Source organism: Peromyscus californicus, unplaced genomic scaffold, assembly GCF_007827085.1.
Source record: "Peromyscus californicus insignis strain IS unplaced genomic scaffold, ASM782708v3 Scaffold_24__1_contigs__length_46423439, whole genome shotgun sequence".
Lineage (NCBI taxonomy): Eukaryota > Metazoa > Chordata > Mammalia > Rodentia > Cricetidae > Peromyscus > Peromyscus californicus.
Window position 1 is genome coordinate 25696205 of NW_026294535.1, and position 25971 is coordinate 25722175.

At 37.7% G+C, this 25971-nt stretch overlaps 1 protein-coding gene across 5 annotated transcripts in view; it reads left to right on the forward strand.

The window, feature by feature from the left end:
- The window catches only part of Ppp1r12a (protein phosphatase 1 regulatory subunit 12A), a 110936-nt gene extending 86249 nt beyond the window's left edge, over positions 1-24687 (forward strand). For all 5 annotated transcript variants that reach the window (XM_052753290.1, XM_052753292.1, XM_052753289.1 and 2 more), the window contains 11 exons: positions 4229-4319; positions 5408-5608; positions 5839-6010; positions 7256-7380; positions 9225-9290; positions 12079-12095; positions 13251-13386; positions 14052-14156; positions 16416-16463; positions 18948-18998; positions 22163-24687. In XM_052753290.1, the coding sequence (XP_052609250.1) occupies positions 4229-4319; positions 5408-5608; positions 5839-6010; positions 7256-7380; positions 9225-9290; positions 12079-12095; positions 13251-13386; positions 14052-14156; positions 16416-16463; positions 18948-18998; positions 22163-22249 (1099 nt within the window). In that variant the 3' untranslated portion in view covers positions 22250-24687. The remainder of the gene's footprint in view (positions 1-4228; positions 4320-5407; positions 5609-5838; positions 6011-7255; positions 7381-9224; positions 9291-12078; positions 12096-13250; positions 13387-14051; positions 14157-16415; positions 16464-18947; positions 18999-22162) is intronic.
- Positions 24688-25971: the final 1284 nt, after the last annotated feature.

Genomic DNA, 25971 nt, shown 5'->3' on the forward strand with positions numbered 1-25971 from the left:
ATCCTTTTTTAAAGAATGTATTCACTCTGGAAGGAAAGAAGCTTAAATATATAATCTGGTTGACCAATTAAAATAGCATTATAAGCAAATACAGTGTTTCAGTTAATACCAGTAAAATAAAATTTTGTAAAATAAATCATTGGGGGCTGGAGAGATGGCTCAGGGGTTAAGAGCACTGGCTGCTCTTCCAGAGGTCCTGAGTTCAATTCCCAGCACCCACATGGTGGCTCATGACCATCTATAATAAGATCTGATGCCCTCTTCTGGTGTGCAGGTATACATGCAGAGCACTCATACATAAAATATAAATAAATAAATTTTTTAATAACTCATTAGAAAAAATCTTTAATTAAAAAAAACTTTATATTGGTTAATAGGCCAGGACTTTATGCTAATTGGAAACATACTGCACGGAAAATTAAAGTGCACAGATTTTACAAGCCTTCCAACTAGTAACTTATCTCCTTAACCTGCATATGTTAAACAATTATGAGAAATTAACATCTGTGGAAATTTGGAAGTGAATTTGAAAAAGAATCCAGGCTTATTGGAATAAAGGGTAGATTGCAGTTAGTGCTGTTTTCCATAAGGGTAAAATAAATAGTGACATGGGACTGGAGAGACGGCTCAGTGGGTTAAGTACTTGCTACTACATAAGCGTGAGGAATACAACTCAGATCCCGGAGTCCACGTCAGTGCCAAGGCGGTGGCAAGGGAGCTAGCCCAGTGAGCTCTAGCCGGCGAGCTCTGGGTTAATTGAGAGACCCTGCTTTGATGAGTCAGTTGGAACACAAATGAGAAGGGCTGCTAATGTCAACCTCAGGCCTTCACATGCATCCACACACATATGCACACATACGTATGCATACATACACACAAACATAGCACACACCTACACATGAGGCAGAGAATGAATGAAGTAGAGTTTCCATACAGAGCTGACGTCAGAACTCAGCAGTCCATTTCCTACTTTGCTTACAAAGCAGCTCATGAAGACTGAAGTGATAGATGTTAGCTATCTGGCCTCTTACACTTATTCTAACTAGACAAGCTCTCGCTTCACAACATTTAATAGATGTGCTACACAAAAAGGAAAAGGAAAGGAAGGGGAAAAGTTCTTTATGTAAATGATTTTGGTAAATATTTGGTACTTCCTTTACTACATTGCAATTCTTTACATGTGGTTGTCCTAGAGAGGTTATAAAAATTAAACCCTTATGATACACGAGGATGTTTTTAAACTTCAATACCAGGATTGCTGAGTTTTCTTTTCCTCCTTTCAAATCCCTTGACATAGAAAATTCTGTGTAATTGTGGAAATTGGAAATATCTGTTACATATAAGTAAAAACCAGGGGATTCGGAAGTTGATAGAAAGAACATTGTTCGACAGTGACAAATGAGACGTACCAAGCTTAGTGTGGCAGAGAAGATGAAAGGGTGTCAGGTCCCCAATGTACTCATCAGACACAGTTCCTTGACAATGGCACTCATGAAACCGTGTAAAATAGAACCTCGAGTAAGAGTGATAGAAAAATTCAAACTCAGGAAAAGTTGATAGATGTTTGGTTTATTGATTTTTTTTTAACCCCTGCCTCCACTTTTAGAACATTAAAGTTTCAGAAAAAAAAAAAAAGATTAAAAAAATTAAAATTTTGGTTTGTGGATTTAGGTCAAAACAAGTGTTTTGGTGAGATTTGGTAAGAAGGAATTCTTCTGTGAAATGCCTTAGTAACAGAACTACTCCTTAAGATAGACGTAGTCCTGCTGTGACAGCAGAAAGACATCCTCTAGGATTTTAGCAATGTCAAAGTGAAAACTGCCTGAGTATAGGTGTTAAGAGGAAAAAACCAGAAGAGTTACATCTTTCTGACCACGGTCTGCTGCTCAACCCGATGAAGCTGCACAGTATATCCTCAAGTCGGGCTGTCTTAGTTAGGGTTGCTGTTGCTGTGACAAACACCATGACCAAAGCAACCTGAGGAAGGAAGGGTTTCTTTCAGCTTACAACTTGTAGTCCACTGTCCAGGGAAGTTAGGTCAGGAACTCAGGGCAGCAACCTGGAGAGGAAGCTGATGCAGAAACCGTGGAGGAACACTGCTGATTGGCCTACTCTCCATGGTTTGCTCAGCCTGCTTTCTCATAGCACCCAGGACCACCGCCCATAGTGAGCTTGGCCCTTTCACATCAATCATCAATGGAGAAAATGTACCACAGGCTTGCCCACAGCCCAATCTGGTGGGAGCATTTTCTCAATTGAGGTTCCCTCTCCAAATGACTCCAACTTGTGTCAAGTTGACATAAAACTAGCACAGAGGCCATAAAAACAGCTTAAGTCAGAGTATTGCTGGGATGTAATTTTGCCTTTCTGTAAATTTGCTAAGTGCCCCCATTCAAGGGGGAAAATGCCATTTTTGAGGTTTCCTGAGCTCCTCTCAGTTGCTGTAGTCATAGTAGAGGCAACAAGAAAGCCAGTCCTTTCACACTTGAGTCACACCATTAAGTTTTCCCTAACTGCGGAGATTGAAGCCACTAATTTTTGTCATCAACAGTTAGTTATCTAAGAAAATGGATGCTAAGAACAATGAATCATATATTCTAGTTTTAGGTAGACTTCAGAAACAGTCAGAAGTATGGGCACTAATAAATACATTCCCGTGTGTTTGAAAGGAATGGAGCCCTCTAAAGAATTCGGGGAGGGGGGCGGGGGGCACTGTGGATGATTCCGAGGAGTTTGAGCATGTGCTGCTAGATTCTCTGAGTTTGGAGTTTTAAAGGACTCGTAGATGAAATACAAATGCATGAAAATAATAGCTCAGGAGCTTAGTGTGCTTTAATGAACAGTGTCCAGTTACAGAACAGAATGAATAACAATGAGACAAGTGCTAAAGCTGACAAAGAGCCCTGTTAAAAGTCACATTGGAATCAAGATCTACTCAGCCATTAACTAGGAGAGCAGAACAAGTGGGATGAACTAAACTCTCCATAGACGATAAGAGAACTCCATAACATTTCCAGACAGATATGAGTTCAGTGACAAAAGGTCTTGATGATTGAACTTCCCCAAGTAGTCCTGGTTACTAGAGGCAAGGCTTCTTCTCCTTTGCAGATTACTCAGTCCTTATTCAAAATGTGAACAAGAATATGATTTATAGCTGGGCAGTGGTGACACACGCCTTTAATCCCAGCACTCTGGAGGCAGAGACAAGTAGATCTCTTTGAGTTCGAAGTCAGCCTGGTCTACAGAGCAAGTTCCAGCATAGTCAGGGCTACACAGAGGAACCATCTCCAAAACAAACAAAAGAATATGATTTGTACTCAAAGTTAAACAACAGGAATGTAAAGAGTGTCCCCATCTCATTCCAACCATTCCAACATTTACAGTAGAGACTTTAAGTCAGACGTCTCCACATGTCATCTCAGAATGACAAAGCAAAAACAGGCCAAAGGGGATGGTTTCAAGAATTTGGAGTCAAGTTTGGAAAGGAAGATGTACTTAAAATTTTTTTAAGTGTAGAAAAGGTAACCCCCTCCTTTTTTATATAGTAAAAAATGATAGAGCTGGGTCCATTAAATGGACAGTACTAATAAATGGATTTGTGGGGCCCTAGAGAAGTAACATGGAATGAGTTGTTTCTCAGGAGAGGTTAGATTCACCCTCTCCATATCTATGAATTGGCACTTTGCTAATGAAATGTTTATGCCTCTTTCAGTAGAACGAGACATAATCTTCAGTTCTCTGGCTTCTTTAAAATTAAGTTACATTATTTTTTTAAATTAAGCTTAAATTAATTAAATATAGCAAGGAACAAATCAACATGCTATATTAAGTATAACTAGTTCCTGTCTAGAAAGAAATAATCATGGGCTGAAGAGCTTACTGAGTGGTTGGGAGCACTTGTTCTTCCAGAGGGCCTGGACTCGGTTCCCAGCACCCATATGGCTGTTGATAGCCATCTGTAACTCTACTCTCAGGGGGATCAAGTGGCCTCTGGGCATCAGGCAGACATACATGAAGGTAAAACACTCATACACATAAAATAAAAATTAAATAAGAACAATGGTTATATTGCATTAATGAATTTCAAAGTAGGTACAGACATTTTCTGAAGATTGTTTTTTTAACCCATTAAACATTATCCTTGCTTTTTTTAAATCACAAACATCGATAAATATTTCTATTCATAAGTATTGAATCTCCAACTAACAATTTGTATTTATTACTATAGGTCATACCTCACTCCTGTTAGGGACGAAGAGTCTGAATCCCAAAGAAAAGCAAGATCTAGACAAGCAAGACAGTCTAGAAGGTCAACACAGGTATATGTAAATTGTATGACATAAAGAGCATGTGGACAATTAATGCATGACCTCTTTTTTCATTTCACTTTGCTGTGTGAATACTCAGAAAAGATAAAGGCTGCTGTAGATACCCGTCCATAGTTTTTGTGTATAACGTTACACTTTGGTATCACATTACATCTAATTAGTTACGTCCTTTGTCTTTGTGAGTGTTGTTTTTAATCCTCTATTCCTAAATTGCTTTCTGGTACAGAGTATTCATAGGTGTTAAAATGAATCAGTCATATGATGATAGGGTCTTTTGGAGGGAGCAGGGGTTTTAAGACAGGGTTTCTCTGTGTAGCCCTGGCTGTCTTGAAACTCACTCTGTAGACCAGGCTAGCCTCAAACTCAGAGATCCTCCTGCCTCTGCCTTATGAGTGCTGAGATTAAAGGCATGCACCACCACTCAGCCATATGATGCCTTGTAATTGTTGAAGTCTTATGGGTATGTGGAGGTGATGGAGTGGAGAATAGGCCTGTGTTCAGTATAGAAAACAGCAAATGGGCAAATATAAGTTCATTGTCTCTCAGGCTAGTTACTGTCTTACTTCCTGCTCATCATTCTGAATATGATAGGTATCTTTCCTACAGTGGAGGAAGGAACCCCTTAGTACGGATTCAACTGTTTGAACCTTACCATTACTTGCCTTTCAAAGCATTACATTTGCTTGGTCTTAAACTACTTTTTCCATTTACCTTGTTTTCAGTGGTCTAACCTGAAAACAGTACTTACTTGTTGAAGGTTTTGTCAAACCTTAAGTGAATGTGTGAAAATGAATATATGTAGTGTATTTTATAAAGGGTGTATTATATGGATTGGCTCTTCTTCTGAAAATAGAAACATACATTCAGATTTTTCTGTCTTTTGTAGTATTTTGTTAGTTTATAAATGTAGACAGTTTCCTATCTGTAGTTATTACTTCCCCAATTCCTATCCTTGTTGCTGTTCATAAAATGAATGTGATTTGCTATATTAAAGTTACATTCCTATTTGACTTCTTAACTTGTATTCTTTCTAAATGAGCTTTAGCGTGTCTCACTATTTGTGCTTTTGTGGTGTGCAGGGGGTAACCCTGACTGATCTTCAGGAAGCTGAAAAAACAATAGGAAGAAGTCGTTCCACAAGAACCAGAGAACAAGAAAATGAGGAGAAAGAAAAAGAGGAGAAAGAGAAACAGGATAAGGAGAAACAAGAAGAAAAGAAGGAGTCCGAAGCCTCTAGAGAAGATGACTATAAACAGAAATACTCGAGAACGTACGATGAGGTAATGCTGTGGGCAGCACAGCTGAGTCAGATTGTCACGAGTGGTTCTTTGGGTTCTGAGTGTGCTGAGATGTATGGCCTAATAAGCAGTGTACCAGATACGTGAACGGCTTGGGTTAGAGTCTGAATGGCTTGGGCATGATGAGAAGAGTACTTGTCCTGTGAAACCCATGTTGGATCTTGCATGTCTTTGCTGAACTTAATGTTTCCGATCGGTTTAATGTTTCACAGCCTTATACACGTTACAGACCAGTGTCGACTTCCAGTTCAACCACTCCATCATCTTCTTCTCTTTCTACTGTAAGCAGTTCACTCTATGCATCAAGTCAGCTAAACAGGCCAAACAGTCTTGTAGGTATAACCTCTGCCTACTCCCGAGGATTAACGAGAGAAAGTGAAAGAGGTAAGAAAGCACTTTGTCTTTCAAGTAATCCTTTGAGCAGGTTTCCCTGATTAATAGTGCAACTAAAGAACATCTTTTTTAATTAAGAAATGTTTTTTTATTTTACATACCAACCACACCTTCCTACACACACACACACACACACACACACACACACACACACACACACACACCCCGCAACCCACCTCCCTAAAGAACATCTTTTTTAATTAAGAAATGTTTTTTTATTTTACATACCAACCACACCTTCCTACACACACACACACACACACACACACACACACACACACACACACACACACCCCGCAACCCACCTCCCATTCCCTCCTCAGAGGAATCAGCAGGGCCTGGTGCATCCAGCTGAGGCAGGTCCAGGCCCTCCTCCCCTAAGAAAACCGTCTTAAACTGATTACTGAGCAGAAGCAACAGTGTCTGTCTTCCACCGTGTGCTATGTACGTCTGCCGTTTTAGCACATTCACAGGCTGTGTTCTTGCAGGAGGAGACAGAAGTCATGTTTATATTGACTTGGTTTTCATGAAAGCTAGCTGTATTCTTCAGAGGGGAGTTTGCCCTTAGAATGCAAATGGAGTGAAGGAAGTCCGTAGTCTGAAGTCATAGGAGAGCGTGGTAGAGCAGCAGCTGATGCGGGCTCCCACCATCTATCCCATCACTTGCTGGTGGGCTTCTTTCCTCTCACATGACTAGTTTGGGGGATGACTTGCTACCACACATTAATAACTGGAGCCCTGCTCTTCCCATCAGTTCCATTCTTTTCTACTTGAAAATATTGTGTCTTCTTTTATGTTTTTATTTTGGACAGCAAGAAAGTAGAAATAATTTGTTCTCATGACCATAAATGTGTCTTATTGGAGATTGAAATGTATGCTTATACCAAATATACACGAGTACTGATGAAGGCAAAAATTACTTGTAATTGGAGAAATGTAGGCTTCACAAAAGAGACTAACTTAGAATTGGGATGTAATTTTTATTTTAATTTATTTATTTTGTATGTGCCGGGTGAGGACTTATGTATGAGGGTAAGAATGATGGCACACCTGTGGAAGTCGGAAGACAGCTTGTCAGAATCTGTTCTTCACTTCCACTGTGTGGGTCCTCTGGTGTGGCAGCAATTGTGTTTACTCACTGAACCATCTAGCCAGCCCTGGAATCGTTTGGACGTACGCTTGTGGAAACATTGTCAGGATAAATCTCAATCATGTGGTTTATGTAATCCATAATAGAGGGAGAGAAAAAAGAAGAGGAAAAAGAAGGTGAAGATAAATCACAGGCTAAATCGATCAGAGAGCGACGGCGGCCTAGAGAGAAAAGACGGTCTACTGGAGTTTCCTTTTGGACACAAAAAGATGTGAGAACCTGTTCAAAACACTTGATAGTATACTTAACCTTTCCGGAAGTACTTGCTCAGATTCTTACATCCCTGAGAGTATATATGTTTCAGATCATCAGTCCAATCATTAAATTTTAAAATACTTTATAAACAGCCACCAAATGTGCGCACACATGCACATATATAAAACCTGAATAAATGTAACCTCTTGGTACATTTTTTCTGTTTTTAACATTTTTTAGTAATTTCTTCATAAAGCTGAGGTTGGTCAAATTGGGGCAACATACATTCTAGGCAAACAAATGCCTTATTGGTGAGATACAACCTCAGTCCAAAAAAACCTTTTTACTAAAGTATGGTGTTTATCCAGAAACATAATTAATAAATATATAGCTTGGTGACAGCATAAAAATGACGATACAGCTGGGCGGTGGTGGCGCACGCCTTTAATCCCAGCACTCAGGAGGCAGAGCCAGGCGGATCTCTGTGAGTTCAAGGCCAGCCTGGGCTACCAAGTGAGTTCCAGGAAAGGCGCAAAGCTACACAGAGAAACCCTGTCTCGAAAAACCAAAAAAAAAAAAAAAAAAAATGACGATACAAAGTCCCCATATTCTTTCTTTATCATCCTCGCTTTCAAAGTCAACTAGTAAGCTCATTTGAGTGCAGCTGTATTCTGTCTTTAAAGTACATCTGTGCTGTTAATATGTAGCGATGCATTTACTTTCATTCTATAAAATATTTGAATCTCCTCGGGCGGCGGCGGCGCACTCCTTTAATCCCAGCACTCGGGAGGCAGAGTCAGGCGGATCTCTGTGAGTTCGAGGCCAGCCTGGTCTACAGAGTGAGTTCCAGGAAAAGGTGCAAAGCTACACAGAGAAACCCTGTCTCGAAAAACCAAAAAAAGAAAAAAAAATATTTGAATCTCTAAATTGTATACATTCCTCCATTGAAAAAGCAGAAGGTTACAGCTGGGCTATACCACACACCTTTAATCCCAGCACTCGGGAGGCAGAGGCAGGCGGATCTTTGTGAGTTTGAGGTCAGACTGGTCTACAGAGCGAGACCTAGGACAGCCAAAGCTACACAAAGAAACCATGTCTCAAAAATAAAAATAAAAGAAGAAAAAGTCACCTTATAAAGGGAAGAAACTTTCTTCTCATAAATTTATTTATAATGTATCTTTTCAGAACTTTTATTTTTAGTTTACTTTTCCTATAAACAAAGTATTCCAGTCAACTTTAAAAAAAAAAAACCTTACCTTTTAATTTCAGAGGCTTAGTTATCTTCATTTTATTTTATATTAAAAGTGTGATTACATGTAGTACAAATAATATTGGCATATAAAATTTAAAATATATAAGGGGCTATGATAGATTATGAGAACATGTTAAATGAAGTTGAATACTTTTAACATCTTTACATTGTCCAACGTGAATGAAATGCTTGCATGTACAGTTAAGTAATCAAGGATGTATGTGGCTTTTTTTGTTTGTTTTAAGGAAACTTAGACATAATATCCACATAGAACTTAAGGTTCATAAAACAAAAAAATAATTAGGAAATTATAAACTTTCCTTAAAGCAGTCCTATATCAGAAATATACAAACAAAAACTATTAAAAATAGATTTAAAATGAAAATAACTTAGTTTTGAAAGTTGGGAAATAATGAATAAATGATAAGGAAAAGGGGGGAAGCAAATGTATTTTGTTTCCTTTAAAATTTTTAATATTGAAAAGTTTGAACATACATAAAAGTTTCATGGTATATTCTGCAAGAATCATTTTAACTTCAAAAAGTCAAAAATATCAAGTGTTCAACGTCTGTGTCTGTTTTTTACAACTCGATTTGACACTGCTTTAGAGTGAAGAAAATGAGCAAGAACAGCTGTCTGATACAGAAGATGGTTCCAATAAGAAGGAGACCCAGGTAAATGACATCCCAAACTAAGTACACTTGGAAGTTACCTTTAACCATGCTCAACTGTATTCATTCATTCAAAATAGTTACTGCACGTTGACCTATCCACTGCAGGTAGTGTGAGTGATGATTGCTTCAGGTCTGGGTGAGCTGAGTCTGACATCGAGAGTGTTTTAGAGGTGATAGGAGGGGGGTACAGCGCCTGTCAGAATTAATCACATCATACACTGTGAGTGGGTACAGTTTGTTTTAACCCAAACTTCAGAGTTGAGCAGATGAAAAGGGAAAGAATGAAAAAGTGAAATAAAGAAGTGTAAGCAAATATTGACCAAAGGGAAATACTGGCAGGTACTCCAAGTGGCAGAAATCTAGAAGTCATAAACTCGGGTTTCATTCCTGAAGTTGGCAAAGTTGTGATCTAAAGAAAATAGCCTCTGACTTCGTTATGTGTTTTTAGAATTGATTTAATCATACCTTAATCACACCACGTCATCACAGGTCTTCTGCAAAGACACCTCCCCATGGTACAGTTGCAGCTTCCTCTTTCCCCTGGCTGTTTTTATAGCTACTCTACTGACTGTCCAGAGTAATAAAACACGTAAAGGCTCTCTTCACATGTACTAGGTAACCGTGGACTTGCTTCTAGGTCCAAGTATACCTATTTTGACTCAAAAGATCCTTTTGATCTTTAGCTAAGTAGGTAGATAGCCAGCGCAATGAGAAAACTAATACTGAGCTGAGGAGTTGAGCAGGTAAACTCGCTTGCCATTTGGGCCTGGGGACCTAAATTTGATCCTTAGAGCCCCCATTTGGCAGAAGGAGAGAACCAACTCCCAAGGCTTGTCCTCAGGTATATACCCCGAAGACAGTATACAGCATCCTTTTCATCATCATCGTCATCATCATCCTAAAATTTTAATTAAAAAATACATATCAGAAGCATTAAGAAAATGTTCAGGTTTTTAACTTTATTATTTCCACTTCTAGATATTTATTCGCGGTGATATAAATGAAGTATGTAAAGATAAATCTATAGAGAATACATTGTAACATTGCTTGTAAAAGAAAACGTTGAAAACAGGAAACTAAATGTATATGCATAAGTTCCTATTGTATTTGTATGGGTATTATATTACAGAATAGTTAAGATATTGTCTAGGGATTGGATAAATGGATGGGAAAGTGTAGACGTTTATAAACTGTAGACATTTACGTGAACTTATTACTTAAAAAGATGTAAAGGGTATTTTTATTTTGGAAAAAAAATGTAACTAGAGAGCAAGGGAATGCTAAATGAAGTAAGCAAGACACAGAAGGACAGATACTATGTTTGCCCCGATTCAGATATCTAACAGTGTCAGACTCACAAAACAGAAAGTCAAATTGTGCTCATCAGGACTGAGAAGGGATAGGAAGAGAGAGGTGGTTGCTTGTGTGTTGGATCTCATAGCATTGTGAGCATATGTAACACTATTTATTATCCACCATTGAAATAATTTAAATTTTGATTTTAAATTATTTAGAAAGTAAACTTTATGGAGCTTGGGGAGAGGGGTCAAAGTTTAGCCTTAAGAAATAATGGCAACACCATGATTCTTAAAGACAAATAGAATTTGAGTGATTTCTGACTGGTAGGCTCAGTGAACAAAACTGATAATAAATGTAGCATGTACATATTTTAGGTGTCTGAAAGTTTTATAGAATTTAATATCTTTAAATTTTAAGTCTTCAAAATTTCTATAAAACTGAAGAGTTAAGTCAATAAAATAAACATATTAAGTACCAGGAGCAAGGGCAAAAATAATTTTGCAAAGAAAATTGAACAGACTTTAGTATTAGTAAACCATTGTTAGTCTGAGAAAGATTAAACAGTTCTGAAGAAACACAGTAATTTTAGAACATGTAAAAATTACAAATATCTGCCGGGCGGTGGTGCCGCGCGCCTTTAATCCCAGCACTCGGGAGGCAGAGCCAGGCGGATCTCTGTGAGTTCGAGGCCAGCCTGGGCTACCAAGTGAGTTCCAGGAAAGGCGCAAAGCTACACAGAGAAACTGTCTCCAAAAAAACCAAAAAAAAACCAAAAAATTCAAATATCCAAACCCAAGAGTCTTAACAAACCAATTCTGAATAATTAGTTTACAGAAAATTGTAGATGAAGTGGTAGTAGACGGGGAGAACTAAATACCATCCCAGCAAAACGATTCACATTCGTCCCAATTGATGGTGATGTATCCTGTTAACCATTCATGATAAGAGTTGTGGGGACTCAATGTCGCCTGCCACATGCTGGAAATAAGCGTATTTCTTATCGGTTAATTGCCAAATCTGGAAGGAATGTAAAGCTATTTTTAGAATTTAGATAAACTATGTATACTGTTCTACAGAAACGTGATGGCCATTTGTCTGCCTCATCCTAATGTCTTCAAAAACAAGGACGAGTAAAGTGGCTGTTCTGAGGTGTCACAGAGTAAACTTTCTTATGTCTTATGTCACATTCTCCTCTGAGTGATAATGGGTAATGGATATTTTTCTTAGTCCTTTTCATTTTTCTTAACTATTTAAATAATAATGTATGCTCAGTTTTGCAGGAAGTCAACAGAAAATGTTCCAAAATGATATTATATGGTTTTGTACATGCAAAAATATAGTGATTCTGTATTCTACAATTCCCTAAAAATGACCATACTAAAATGAAAAGCATGAATAATGAGTAGGTTTGGTTAATAGTGTGAACATCATTGTTATAATGAAAGGATAAAATTTAATATGCATTTTGTTTTTCGTTTTTACTTTCTAGACGGATTCTGTTTCTAGGTATGTTTAATTTTTTTCCTGATTTTTTTCTACATCTTTACCTTTGATAAAGAATATGTTGCTGGATACTTATGAATTTTGTTGACTTATAGTATTAAATGGGCAAAAGAAATCTGTCAAACTGTAGATGACCTAGACTGGCAGGATGGCTCAGCTCTGAAGGGCTTGCTGCCAAGCCTAACACCCTGAGTCAGTCTGCAGGACCCGCAGAGTGGAATGGGAGAACCAACTCACTCAAGTTGTCCTCTGGCTTGTGCGTGCGTGCTGTGGCACACACACTCGCGCATACACACACACACACACACACACACACACAAATGATTTTTGAAAATACATAATTTTTTAAAAATTAAGATGGTGAACAGTAGTGGCGCACGCCTTTAATCCCAGCACCCTAGAGGCAGAGGCAGGTGGATCTCTGAGTTCGAGGCCAGCCTGGTGTACAAAGTAATTTCTAGAAAATCCAGGACTGTTACACAGAGAAACTCTGTCTTTGGAAAAAAAGAAAAGGGAAAGAAAATGGATGAGTGGAGATGTTTTTTTCTCATCATCTCAACTCAAAATCACTCAGTCCTTAATTCTAATCTTGATCCATTTCCCTTACCCACAGCTGTTGATCATGGGCCTTGTGAGACTAAAAATAAATTTTGTATGCTGATGATTCTCTTGAATTGAAATGTAGAGCAGTAGCACTTATCAGAAGAGGTAACCTGAATTCAGAACCTAATAACCAAGGAATTCACAGTTACTGATAACACACACTTCCTGTTTAAAACAAACCATTATGGACACTTAGAAAATTAATTCATTATTCCATCAAATCTAAGATGCTACAAATTCTAAACACTACTGTATATCACCAAAAAAAGGAACAGTGCCGCCAGTTGGACTAAGGAATCATGTTATAAAGTGTTGTAACATAATAAAATATGAAAAGGTTTAAAACCTTAAATAATTTAGCATAATATGAAACTAGCTTTGACTTTTAGATACAAAAATTAATAACTTCCTGTTTATTATGTATCACAAAAATCAATAACAACTTAGACTATTACTTACTGTTTGGGAATATCAAGGTGCTCTGTACTCAATGTGTACTAACATAATTTGTGGAAGCCTATAATAAAGTTTTTGTTTTCAACTCATCTTTTGAAGGTATGACAGCAGTTCCACGTCATCGAGTGATCGATACGACTCCTTGCTGGGTCGCTCTAGTTCATACAGTTACTTAGAAGAAAGAAAACCTTATAGTAGCAGACTAGAGAAGGAAGACTCAACTGACTTCAAAAAGGTATCTGGGCTCTTTAGTTTATATTTATTTACATATATAATGTACATATATATTAATACTATTCTGTAAAACTTGCAATCAGGGGCTTTTGTTTTGGTTTGGTTTTTTTGTTTGTTTTTTGACAGTATCCCTGACTGTCCTGAAACTGCCTCTGTAGACCAGTCTGCCTTCAAACTCACAGAGATCCACCTGCCTCTGCAACTACTGAGATTAAAGGCGTGTGCCACCACACACCCAGCCTAAATCAGTATTTTGAAATGCCTTATTTTATTATTAGTTTCTGACAACTAGTGGTAGGTAACATGTGAATAACCATGTCTTAGAGAGAGAAAGAAAGTACCCAGGGCTTTATATTTGTTGTCTCTGTCTGTTGCTGGAATGAGTTGGAAAGGGCCATTCAGAAGGAAGGAAGTGTGCATATATACACAGACATATTTTGTTTCATTATCTTTTCATTTATTCTTTAGACAGAGCCTTACTATTTAGCACAGACTGACCTCAAACTTGCAAGTTACTTCTAAGTGACTTGTTTCTATTTAAATAATTAAAATATATTGTAAAATATAGCACACATCTACATTTAATTTTTCCACTTTAACATTGTAGTCTTTGAGATCTCTTTAGGAGAGCCACAAAAGTAATCTGTTCTTCCTTAACTTTTCCAGCTTTATGAACAAATTTTAGCTGAAAATGAAAAACTAAAGGCACAGCTACATGATACAAATATGGAACTAACGGATCTAAAGTTGCAGTTGGAAAAGGCTACCCAGGTTTGTACCCTTTTCTCTTTGTTAGTCTCAAGATAGCAGGGGTGACTTAGTATATCAGTGTATCTAAAAGCTTACATCTAATTTTTCTGAAACATTACTTCTGAACATATGTTTGGTTAATTATAATACCTTATTTAGTAATAAAAAGGAATCAACATAATTAACAGTTAACTAAATACTGATTTCTGGAATGTAAAAATACAGTATTATAGTCATGGAAAGAATTCAAGAGCTTTTTATGATGCAGAAAATTGAACCCTAAAGTTTTGCACATACAAGACTGAGTACATCTCCCAAATGCAGATGGCTTCCAAAGACTTCAGGTTTGATTCCCAGCATCCACACAGTGGCTTACAATGGTCTGTACTCCAGTCCCAGTGGATCTGATGTCATCATCTTCTGACCTACGTGTGCACCTCAGGCATGTGGTACACAGACATACATGTAGGGAACACACTCATATATATAAAGTTGTTTTTTGTTTTTTAATTTAAAGAGTAATTGTGTATGTGTCATGGACAGTTCCTGTTGTTGAGGGCCTGGCTCAGCAATTGAGTACCTCCTGCTAATCTAGAGGACTTAAGTCATTCAGTTCCTGATGCTCATGTGTGCCACATTTGCCTGTAACTCCAGCTCCAGGAGATCTGACACCTTGTCCTGACCTCGGAGGGCGCTCACACCCATGTCTCTGTATGTGTGTGTGTCTGTCTGTCTCTCTGTCTCTGTCTCTGTCTCTCTCTCTCTCTCTCTCACACACACACACACACACACACACACACACACACACACACACAAGTACTTGATGTAATAGTGCTGGAGGATGATATTGTTTACTCCTTTATAACTTCTTTCTCTGGAACAGCTTAGCAATGACAAAGCTGAGAATTTGCCTAGGAACTTGGAATTGTCTCCCATGGAACACTATTTTTGAGAAATAGAAATAAGTGTATCTCCTCCTCCTTTGCCTCATCATTTCAAACAAGCAAACAAGAAAATGGACTCTGAGGATCACACCAACTCTTAAGAACAGCTACTAGAGTCCAACTTGAAAGAACTGTACATGCTTCTTTCTTAGCAGTTTTTATGCCTGCTTTTTATTTCTAAAAGTTCATTTTCCATGTGGAACTCTTGTTAGCAGATCTTTCCCCTTCCACTTCTAACTACTACTATATTACGAAGCACTTGTCTGTGCACAGCAGATGGTGTGCTGAATTGCAGAGTCAAGTGAACCATAGTGTTAAAAAGTAAAAAGATGTAATTGTTGCTGGGAGTTGGTTGTGAAGGTAAACAGAGAAGTAAGGCAGACAAGAGCATGCTTCATTTGACGGTGTCAGAATAACTGACATGCCCTTCAGGTTGCATAAATAACTGACCGGGCCTGCGAGCATATAACAAGGACACTGGACATAGTTTTGTCCAGGGATTTGGTCACGTTTTCTCGGCAAAGTTAGCATTCGCTGTTTGCCTGTGTGACGCTCTGTTACATGGTGACTCAGCTAAGCTGTGTGTTCTCTACTGAACTCGCTTCTCTGTGCCCTTCCTTTTCTGTGTCCCTTTGTCATCTCGTTTTCCTGTTGGAGAGGAGAAGTGATAGTAGTCCATTACTCTCCAGTATAGATCTGCTGGAATGTGACTAGCTGAACATGGCCCTGTGTAAGGTCACTGCACAGCTTATAGAAGAAGGCTGTGGAGGGAGACTAGGGGGGATCAGTAGTAGAAAGTGTGCTTAGGACTGGGTCTGAAAGAAAAGAAAGGGATTTTTCTACAGCCATAAATACGTACAGACTCCTGATTCTCTTCTGAGTGTCCTGCTGAGGCGCTGTCTGCCTGCTTCATACAAAAGCATTCAACCTGTTCAGAAGCCTACTTCATTCAGGGCGCTGGAGTCTGGCCAGTCAGTGTAGCCCTTGCTGATGGCTCAAGAAGAAAGTGAGCATCTGAGGGAAGGCTAGGATGTTTTTCATGCTGTTTTCGTTGCTTGTTTTCACCCTCAAACTAGAACTGGTAAGGAAAAAATGAAGATATATAAAATGAGAGCTGTGAAGACCATTCCACTCTTAAACATCACTTTTGTGTATCATTTCAACACATATCCTGTTTTTATTTTTATTTCTTTATTGAAATTTGCCTTTTATACCACCTGAATTATATTATGCCGCCTGAAATTGTATCTTTTTGTAACATCTACCAAGGAGAGTTATGTTGTATTCCCTCATCATTATTGCATTTACATCTGCTTTTTTAATTTCTTTTTTACAGAGACAAGAAAGATTTGCTGATAGGTCACTATTGGAGATGGAAAAAAGGGTAAGTGTCCATCTTACTCAATTAGTACCATTCCCCCTTGTAATGTTTGGATAAGCAGTGGGAGGTTTGTTTTGTTTCTATGGACTGTAGTATGGTATTGCAAGCAAGAAGAAATGTTGTTATTGGAAACCCTTACATCATTTTCTTTTGTCCTACAATATTTTCGTTGGTTGTGGTATTTTACTTGTATTTCTCTCCAGTTACTATTATTACTCAGGAATCTAGACATGACAATAGGAGTACATCTATCAGTTTAGTCTGCAAACTTGAGAATGTAACAATGGTCCAGAGGGAGGAAGAAAACCTTTAGAATGTAGCACATCTGAGCAGTACCTAGACTTACAAGGTGTAGAGGAGAAGAACATGCATCATGGTTACTGTGATCGATCTTGAGGTCAGAGAATAAATAATCAGAAACAGTTGATGTGGAAGCACTTTTCTTTTCCAACTTTTTTAAATTACCAATTTGACTTTTCACCAAAAACAAAAAAAGGGTACAGAGTAAAAGAAAATAAACTATAGGCTGTTAATGTCTGATATTTATTGAGTTGTTCTGTACAGTAATTCCTCTTTTATTATGATTTCACCAAATTTTAAAATTAGTATTTGGAGGCATTTTTAAAGATTAGTAACTAGTAATTGCTAAAAGTTCAGAATCACATATTTTATTAAATTTAGTATTACTGCATATTGTTCATATTGCTATATATCTTATAATATGTAACACTGAATTTTATCCCCAAGACAGGTAGAACTACTAAGATCAGTTCTTGTTCTTGTATAAATTATTGATATGGGAAACATAGTAGAATAAAATAGAATTTATATTTGTTTCACAACACTTTTGAAGAATATTTTTTACGAAGGCAGTGCTTATTACACAAATATTAGCACAAGAAGAAAGCAAAATCATCAGTGATATTATCAAGTATAGGTAGTTGTTCATTCAGTGCCTGTCATAGTGGTACACACACCTTTATATTCTGTTCTTCTCACACGACCTTGTTTCTGCTCATCAAATGCAGATAAATCACAAAGTAGCTAATGTGCTCCTGTTTAATAGACTTTGTAGATTGAAGTTTAATTAACATTACAAGTTAAGATTAAGAAGTGTTAACACTAATTTGGTGTTTTCAGTGTATAAGGCAGACACTGTATTAAGCAGTTTATGGTTTTCAGTTTGACAATTAACAGTTTTTTTTTGGGTTATTAGGATCAGGCAGTTGGGAATAGTGTTCTAGTATTGCCCTATAATTGACTTAAAATCTTGAAGACACCTAGTAAAATTGAGGTTCATGAGAGTATTACCTATCAGTCCAGAATTGATTTTGTGTGTGTGTATGTGTGTATGTGTGTGTGTGTGTGTGTATACATATATATATTCCACAAAGTTGTAAGGATCAAATATGGAAAGTACAGTGGTTTATGTGAATTTGTCATGGTTGTGTTCTTAGCTAGAATGAAGGCCTATTATAAAGTAGTAACATGTCTATAATAATTTTTAAGCATGTTGATATTACATGAATCTAACATGGTACTTATAAGTCTGTAAGTGGGCTTTCCGTCCCTCTGTTGAAAAGCACCTGCTCTAAACACATTGACATTTACAATAATTGTACTTCATTACTAAATATTAACATTTAATTGTTAATCTGGGGAGGAATGTCATTGAAATGGTTTCAGTGTTGTTAAACTAAATGTCAATGGTTTGTATCTGAAAGGTGACCGGCAAGAGTCAGTATCTTCTGGGCGGTATGACCTAACCAGTTTTACAGTTCATCAATGACTGCTGCTTGCTTTGTGCATAACACTCTAGAAATGCTTATCAGATAAGGGAAATAAAACAGTACACTGCAGTAATATATTGTATGTTGGCTTTGCCTGTCACTCTTGGAAATAAGTTTAAAGAAATGCTGTAATTGCTCTCCTATATTCACCGCATTAATGCAGCACACGGTATCAAAATCTGTGACTAAATCTGTAGAGCTAAAGCTGTAAAGTGAATTGCGTAACTAATTCACAGTAAGCCTTGTGAGTAGGGGACAGGAGTTTCTCAGGAGTCCTTGGGGATTGTGAAGTACACGTATTTTTGGCACGTTTGCTTCTTGCCTCTCTGCTCCTGACACTGTGGTTTAATTGCATCTTTGTGTGTGCGTGTGTTCTCTTCTGTATAGTCCTCAGCCTTGAACATTGCCTTACTCTATCCCTCAGTTTTATCGAAACTAAAAAACAATAATCATTTGAATATGTTGTATAACATCTTACTAGAAAAACAGAACTTTAAAGAAAGAGCTTATGGAAAGTAATTTTAGAAGATCTTCAGTTTGTTTCCCAGTTCTGGAAAGCTCCTTACACAGCACTGGCCTCACGTCTTTGTTTTCACTGCTCTTGATTTTATCTTTAATGCTGAAGTATCACTATTTCACAATATAAAAGATAGTGGGAATATAATGAAATAATTATTGGTACCTTAAATTGATCTAGGAACGAAGAGCTCTAGAAAGAAGAATATCTGAAATGGAAGAAGAGCTCAAAGTAAGTAAGCCATGCTGTTCATGTTCTCAGTTCTGATGACCCAATTTGCAAATTTTCTATATCATGTTTCTCTTTAGTAATCTAGAAGAGGAATTAAAACCTGGAACATTTTTGTTACATTTTTCGGGTTTCTTGGTTTTTTGATTTTGTGTTTACATTTGGATGGGTGCAGTGCCATGCATGAGTGTTGAGGACAGAGGCTCTTTTGGGAGCCCATTCTTCCCTTCCACCATGTGCATCCTGGGGATTGAACTCAAGTAGAACTCAGGCTTGAGGGCATCTTGCCAGGCCAAAATCATTTTCGTATTATAATTTCTATTAATTTTTTCTTAAGAGTTTTATACCTGTGTATAATTCATTCTGGTTACTCTCATCTGCCACCTTCTTCTACTTCACTCCCCCTTCAAGCCTCTACCCCCTCTTCTCCCTGCAGGCTCCCTTCTTACATTCAGTTTGTTTTGTCATCTGACCCACTGAGATTGCCCAGGCCATCTGTGTGACCATGGGTTTAGTTTGTTTTGTTTTTTCAAGAAGACAGGGTCTCATCTCACTATGTAGCCCTGGCTGTCCTGGATCTCGCTCTGTAGACCATGCTGGCCTTGAGCTCACAGAGATCCGCCTGCCTCTGCCTGGGATTAAAGGCGTGTGCTACTTCATCTGGGAACTAATCAATTTGTATTGTACTATAAGTGAGGTTTACATTTCTATATGTAGTTCACTATTTCTTTCACGGTAAACTATAGAACGGGACAGAAAAAATGAAATCTTGTTTAAAAGTAGAAGTTACTGAGGCTGGGACATAATGCAGTTGTAGAGGACTTGCCAGCTCTAGAAGTCCTACATTTAGTCTTCAGTATTAACAGAGGAAAATAGTGACCTGAGATTGTGACAGACAGAGGCATCACTCTCTAAATTACCTGTGTAGTAAGTTTTTGTTTGGAATGTTGGACACTGAAGGGACAAAATGGTGTAGTTAATTGATTAGCTGTCACCACATTGTCTTTTATAAGATATCTTTCTCATATCAGAATTATGCTCATGAAATTAGAATTTCAAGTTTTAATACATTTTACTGAATTAGTTTGTAATTAGACCATTTAAGTAGCTTTGAAAAGTAGAAACAAATCTCTTGGATTGTGTTAATGTATTGCTTAGCTTGACATGGAATTCTAGGAATAAATTGTCTTTCCAAATGCACTGGAGTGTTCCTTTAAGATTTCATTTTTGGGTTCATTTTCTGTGATTCTCTATGTTCTTATTGTACTCTTGAGTATTTTCTTATTTTTTTATTCCTATTTCTTTATGTTCTGACTTCTGCAGAACCTGCACCACATAAACCAAACTGAACCTCTGAGGGAGTTAAATGAGAGGCTGCTGACTGAGAATAGGGCCTTGACCAGAGTGGTAGCCAAGCGCTCAGGGCTCTGTAGCCCCTGCAGTCTGTGAGCCTATAAGTGATAGTTCACCATTTCGTCCTGGTAGAGCCAGGCAGGTGTTTCTACGTTAGTAAGCGTGTTTCTGTAAAAGCTCACAACTACAAATTAATAAATACCATGTGTCTGGAGCTTATCACGTAAATAACTGTTTAATTCTGCATGGCTTCTCAGAATGTTACAATGACTACTAATTGTATATTGCAACTGATAAACCACAGTAAAATTAGGGAGTGGTTTAGGAATTAAAAGACTTGTCTGTCCTTTGTCAAGCTCCTTCAGATTTCTTTCACTTCAAAAATAGTTTAGGTGTATCTAGTATTTACAGTCCTTTATGAAGCAGAAACACAGTAACATCTAATTACATTTGAAGCTGCAGATGGATCCTACTTTGTCTGCCTTTTTCAGTAGCGTCATCTGCACTCAGAGCCATCACCCCGTCTGCTCCCCACTGTCGTTACACTCGGTGTCAGCCTCTGGCTCTCCAGGTTGTTTCTGAACACTGAGCGTGGTGAGAACTGTGCCTCCCTGGAGACTTCACTCTTCCAAGGCCTGGCTTGGATGGAGAGTTTGACGAGTTCACTTTTCTTCTCCCCAGTGGGCCAGTGTCACAGCACATTCTGAAAACTGAAAAGAGAGAATTAAATAGTTTGAATATATAGTTGGGTTTTTTTCGAGACAAGGTCTCTCTGTGTAGCTTTGGTGCCTGTCCTGGAACTCGCTTTGTAGACCAGGCTGGCCTCGAACTCACAGAGATCCACCTGCCCCTGCCTCCTGAGTGCTGCCTGGCGAAAATATATTAATATTTCAATATTCAAAATAAAAATTATTCCATTCCCAGTCAACCTGCCAAAGTACATAAAGTTTCGGTTACCCTTAGTAGAAAGTTACTGTAGAGGCTTAGAGCGGTGGCTCAGTGGTTAAGAGCACTGGCTGCTCCTCCAGAGGACCTGGGTTCAAATTCTCAACACCCACATGGCAGCTCATAACTGTCTATAATTGCAGCTACAGGAGTTTGACACCTTCACACAGACAGACATGCAGGCAAAAACACCAGTGCACATAAATAAAAAAATAAGATAAATAATTTTTTAAGAAGAAAGTTAATGTAATTTCTAACATTCCCACCCTCTCCTTCAGTTTGTCTGTGTCGCCACCAGAAAGTTGAATTGCTTTCTTTTAAACGTATACTACTCTGTTTACATTGATTATTTCCATTTCATGATTGCCTCTCTGGGATCAGACACTGTGTTAGGTCATCAGACTAAGGTCCCATAGATGAGTTCCTTAAGGAATTTTACTAATTCAGAATGAGCCCTGGAATTCTCTAGTTAAGCGGGGTCATATGTGGAGCTACTGTTATCTGGCTTCAAAGCAAAAGGCCTTGATGTAGGTGTTGACAGGAGCTATGAAAGGAACTCACTTGAAGATCCTATCCTAACAAAAACAGGCTTCATTTCACGGCTGCTCTAATATGTGCTTGTGAGTCATACAATCAAGTAGTTTAGAAGTTGATAATTTTGAGAGAGAAACTTTCATTCCATCATTTATTAAACTAATTAGATTCACAAACAATGTTTATTCCTTCATGGTATATGTTTTCGACATTAGAAATACATATAACTGACAAAGCGTGATCATTTTGTTCGTGGTGACTTCATAACATCTGTGAAGAATGTTGCTTCGCCTTTTTTACGTCAATGGAACTTTTTCTATTTTTCCCCCTCGTAGATGTTACCAGACTTGAAAGCAGACAACCAGAGGCTAAAGGATGAGAACGGGGCCTTGATCAGAGTCATAAGCAAACTTTCCAAGTAGGACAGAGAGAAGCCAGCAGAGCAGCAGGACTTGCACAGACTCCCCAGTGGACCATGGTGGCAGTCACTGGACGCCGGAAGGAACCTCCGGAGGCTGTCCTCCTCCCATAGCCTGCCAAATGCCCTCTTATCTAGGAGTTTGGGTTCGTTTAATTCTCTGCCCCCACCCCTTGGTTATCAAGACCATTGTTTCATGTTAAAGCAGCTGCTGAGAAGATTCTTTTTTTCAATGACTGAGAAAACTTGTTTACAGCTCCAGCAAATAAAGAAAGTGTTCAAGGCCAGATATGCCTCAGATATTTAACCAGTAAGCCTTAGTTGTACATAAATACTTTTGTGTCAACAAAAACTTCAGCTCTCACAGAAGACAGTTATTCAACATTTGTTTTGATGTGCCACAGTTTCTAGGTTCTCAATATTTAAAGTTTTTGCTTTACATCTGAGTTTGGGTTTGTATCTTTTCCTTCTAGCTCTTCATGTGGCAGAGTCTCTCTGTGTTCCCACCCTTCTCATTGACAGAAAAGAAACTGCTCTTCTGAGCTTCTCGCCACGCGTTAGACTAATGTGTTGTCTCCCACCTGGAACGGAATTGCTCGGTGGGACGTTTGCTGTCACTGTTTGTGCAATATGCATTTATTTCTTATATGAATGCTTTCAAGTCCGTTGAGAGTTGATCTTTTAAGTCCTATCTTCTGCCTTCATTGGTCACTTTTTGTTTTGTTCTTTATTGTAGTATAAGATGTTAGATTCTGTAATCTTCACATTCATTTTAGCAGGTACTGAGTGATGCTGTATATATAAATAAGTGTATTGTTTTGATTTTTAGACCACCACATGGCATGCTTGACTATTTTCTTAATTCAAATGTCTGCTAATGCAAAGTAGGCTACTCCATAATGGTGTTTAAAACAGAACTTTGCTAACTATGGGATATCAGGACCTTACAAGTGACGCGGTTTATGGAGCCCTAGCTTTACAAGATTTTCTGCTGTAAAGTGCTTTTCCTTTCGTTTCCATTTGGTAGTCAAACATACTAAAGTGCATAAGAGAATTGCTTCACATTTCACATGCCTATATTTATCTGAGTGCTGTCTAAAACTGTTGTGCTAGCCAAAGTAGTGCTATGAAATCATCTGCAGACTTAATCTGTGATTAATGTTAAGTGCACTGTTATTGCCATGTGAAGAGGCATCAGCTTTGATACCATCATCATGTTCAGACCATTTTTGTACATTTCAGTGGCCTTTTTTAAAGGAAAAAAAATAAGCAAAACCAAGTCCGTGATGAAAATGGCTTTTATTTGGACAAATAACTTTTATATTTTTCATTAAACCATGCAAAAAATATATATTACATCTTCCTGGCACATAACTGTCTCCTTAACCACTGAACAGTTCAGCCATTTGAATAAATTGTACATTGTAAAGCTTATAGTAGCTGACTGTATTATTGAGTGTATTGTATACTATATTAAATGTGAATTTGTACCCCTTCATTTTAAAAGGTCATTGTGTTCTACTGCCTATTTTAGATGACTTTGGGGTTGGGGAAGGGTGTTTTGGTAAGTAGAATTGTAAGTTCTCTCTCTTGATTGGTTTTATGAAGATATAAGGTTATACTCTTACTACCAAGCTCAGGATTCTTGATTTTAAAGGTACAAGGATAGGTGTGAGGATTTTATTTTTGGTTATATTTGAACTGTATGAATGGTGGGTCTGAATACAGAGTATTTCATGGTCTAATGAGGAGCTAAAATACACAGATAATTGATCAGTTTGAGTGACTGCAACGTGTTCTGGGTGCACAACAGTTAGGCATGCTGTGGTTTATATTTGTGAAGTTTGGATGCCTGTGAAGAATGATGAAATACATGTTTCTAATATTTTAGTGTTTTGTATTTAGGTTATTTATTCTTTGTATCTAAAATTGAACAGCTACTGTGCTATATTGACTTTATTGGTAGTATTGAGCAGACCTTGTTTCTGCATGAAACTAGTTGCAAAACCCACTATTTTGGAAATAAAAATGTATTTTGACATATACAAATAAAATGAATAAAACTATTTTAAATGTGTGAACTTTTAATGAAAACAATTTAAATTTTGTTCTGAGATATTTAAATTCTGCATGGGTATTTTTTCACTAATTGCTTTACTTGGATACCAGTTTGAATAATTTTTGAAATTGTAATATTGTGATAATTTGCACAGCAATGTACATGCTCATCTGTAAATGCGATCTTAATTGCCATATTTATGCAATCTGTGTACCAATTTGAACAAATGTTTATGTATTTTACATAAAGCTGTCTATATGCAGAATCTGACAACTAGTTTTTTATGACAAGTGGCTAAAAATATTGGTAACTGAGACTCAAGATAGTTGCTTTGTAGCATGAGATTTCATTTCCATAAACATTTGCAGTGCTTAAAAATTCAACTTCTGCTTTTTTCTTAGTTGTAAACTCGAGCATAAGAACATACACCAAGAAGACACTATTGCCCTGAAATTTAAAACTTTCCCTTTAGTGTTAGATTATTTTCCAACTTAGATTTGTCCGAGGTTCAGTCTACCAGCAGAGCTCTAAGTGGTTACAATGCATTTTTAATTTCTCATGTGGGCCTTTGAGAAAGGGGGTCTGTATTTAGCAAAGTACTAGATTCTCTTCTCCAGGTTTCCAATACTTTCCTAGTTATGTTGACAGAATTATCTGTGCTTAAAAGAAGAAAAAAATTCATATACAAATATCTTGAAACCCAAGAGGGAAAGCATAAGAATATTCCTATGAAAAGTGAAGTGGAGTTTTGCTCATCCATTAGGCTTCTTCATTCTTTTACCTAAAACTTTATTTTCATTGCTGGCATATTTATACCTGTAATCAGAGCAACTGGACCGACCTTAGAGGCTGGAAGATGAGGTATTCAAGATTATTCTTAGGTACACAGCAGGTTCGAAGCCAGCCTATACTATTTGAGGCCCTGTCTCAAATAAGCAAACAAGAAAATAAATTGTATTACCATTTAGTTTTCCTGGCTTCTCTGAGACAGTCATGACTTCCGATGCCAGGACTCACTGGGTCTGTTACAAGAAGAAAATGTGCAGAGGGCCAGATGCTTCTCTCCAAACTGGACCGTCTATTCTAAAGGCCATAGAGCTTTGTGGGTGTTCTTTGACCTTACACATAGAATACAGAGCAGGTGCTTTGAGCAGTTATAGCCACCAGCCCCATCTTCCTATAGAAAATCTCTAGTACAAAGATGGAAGAGAACTGATACTCGGTCTTTACTGTGTTGCTCTGTCTTAGGTCCTGTGAGTGTGTCTTCTGAGTACACATGTACAATGAGGATAACATACATAAAAATAGTACTATACAGAAATACTAGGTTTAGAATGAAATATTACTTTCTTACTATATCTCAATACTAAGTCCATATCTTAGCTTTGGAAAACATCTCTGTCTGATTTCTATATAAATGACAGTGCCTTTTCTCTTGAGTAAATGACAAATGTTATATCTCCGTTTTGTGCCTACAAAATAACCAGATTACCGCCTCTGTGTGTGTGTGTGTGTGTGTGTGTGTGTGTGTGTGTGTGTGTGTGTGTACACACCCAACGTCCTGAAGTGCAAGGATTTGTTTTGTAATACGGTGTAACACAGCATTTGCGAGGTGGGTTTCTTGTTAATTGATATGTTCTAATACTCAAGCAGCATTAGATTCCTTG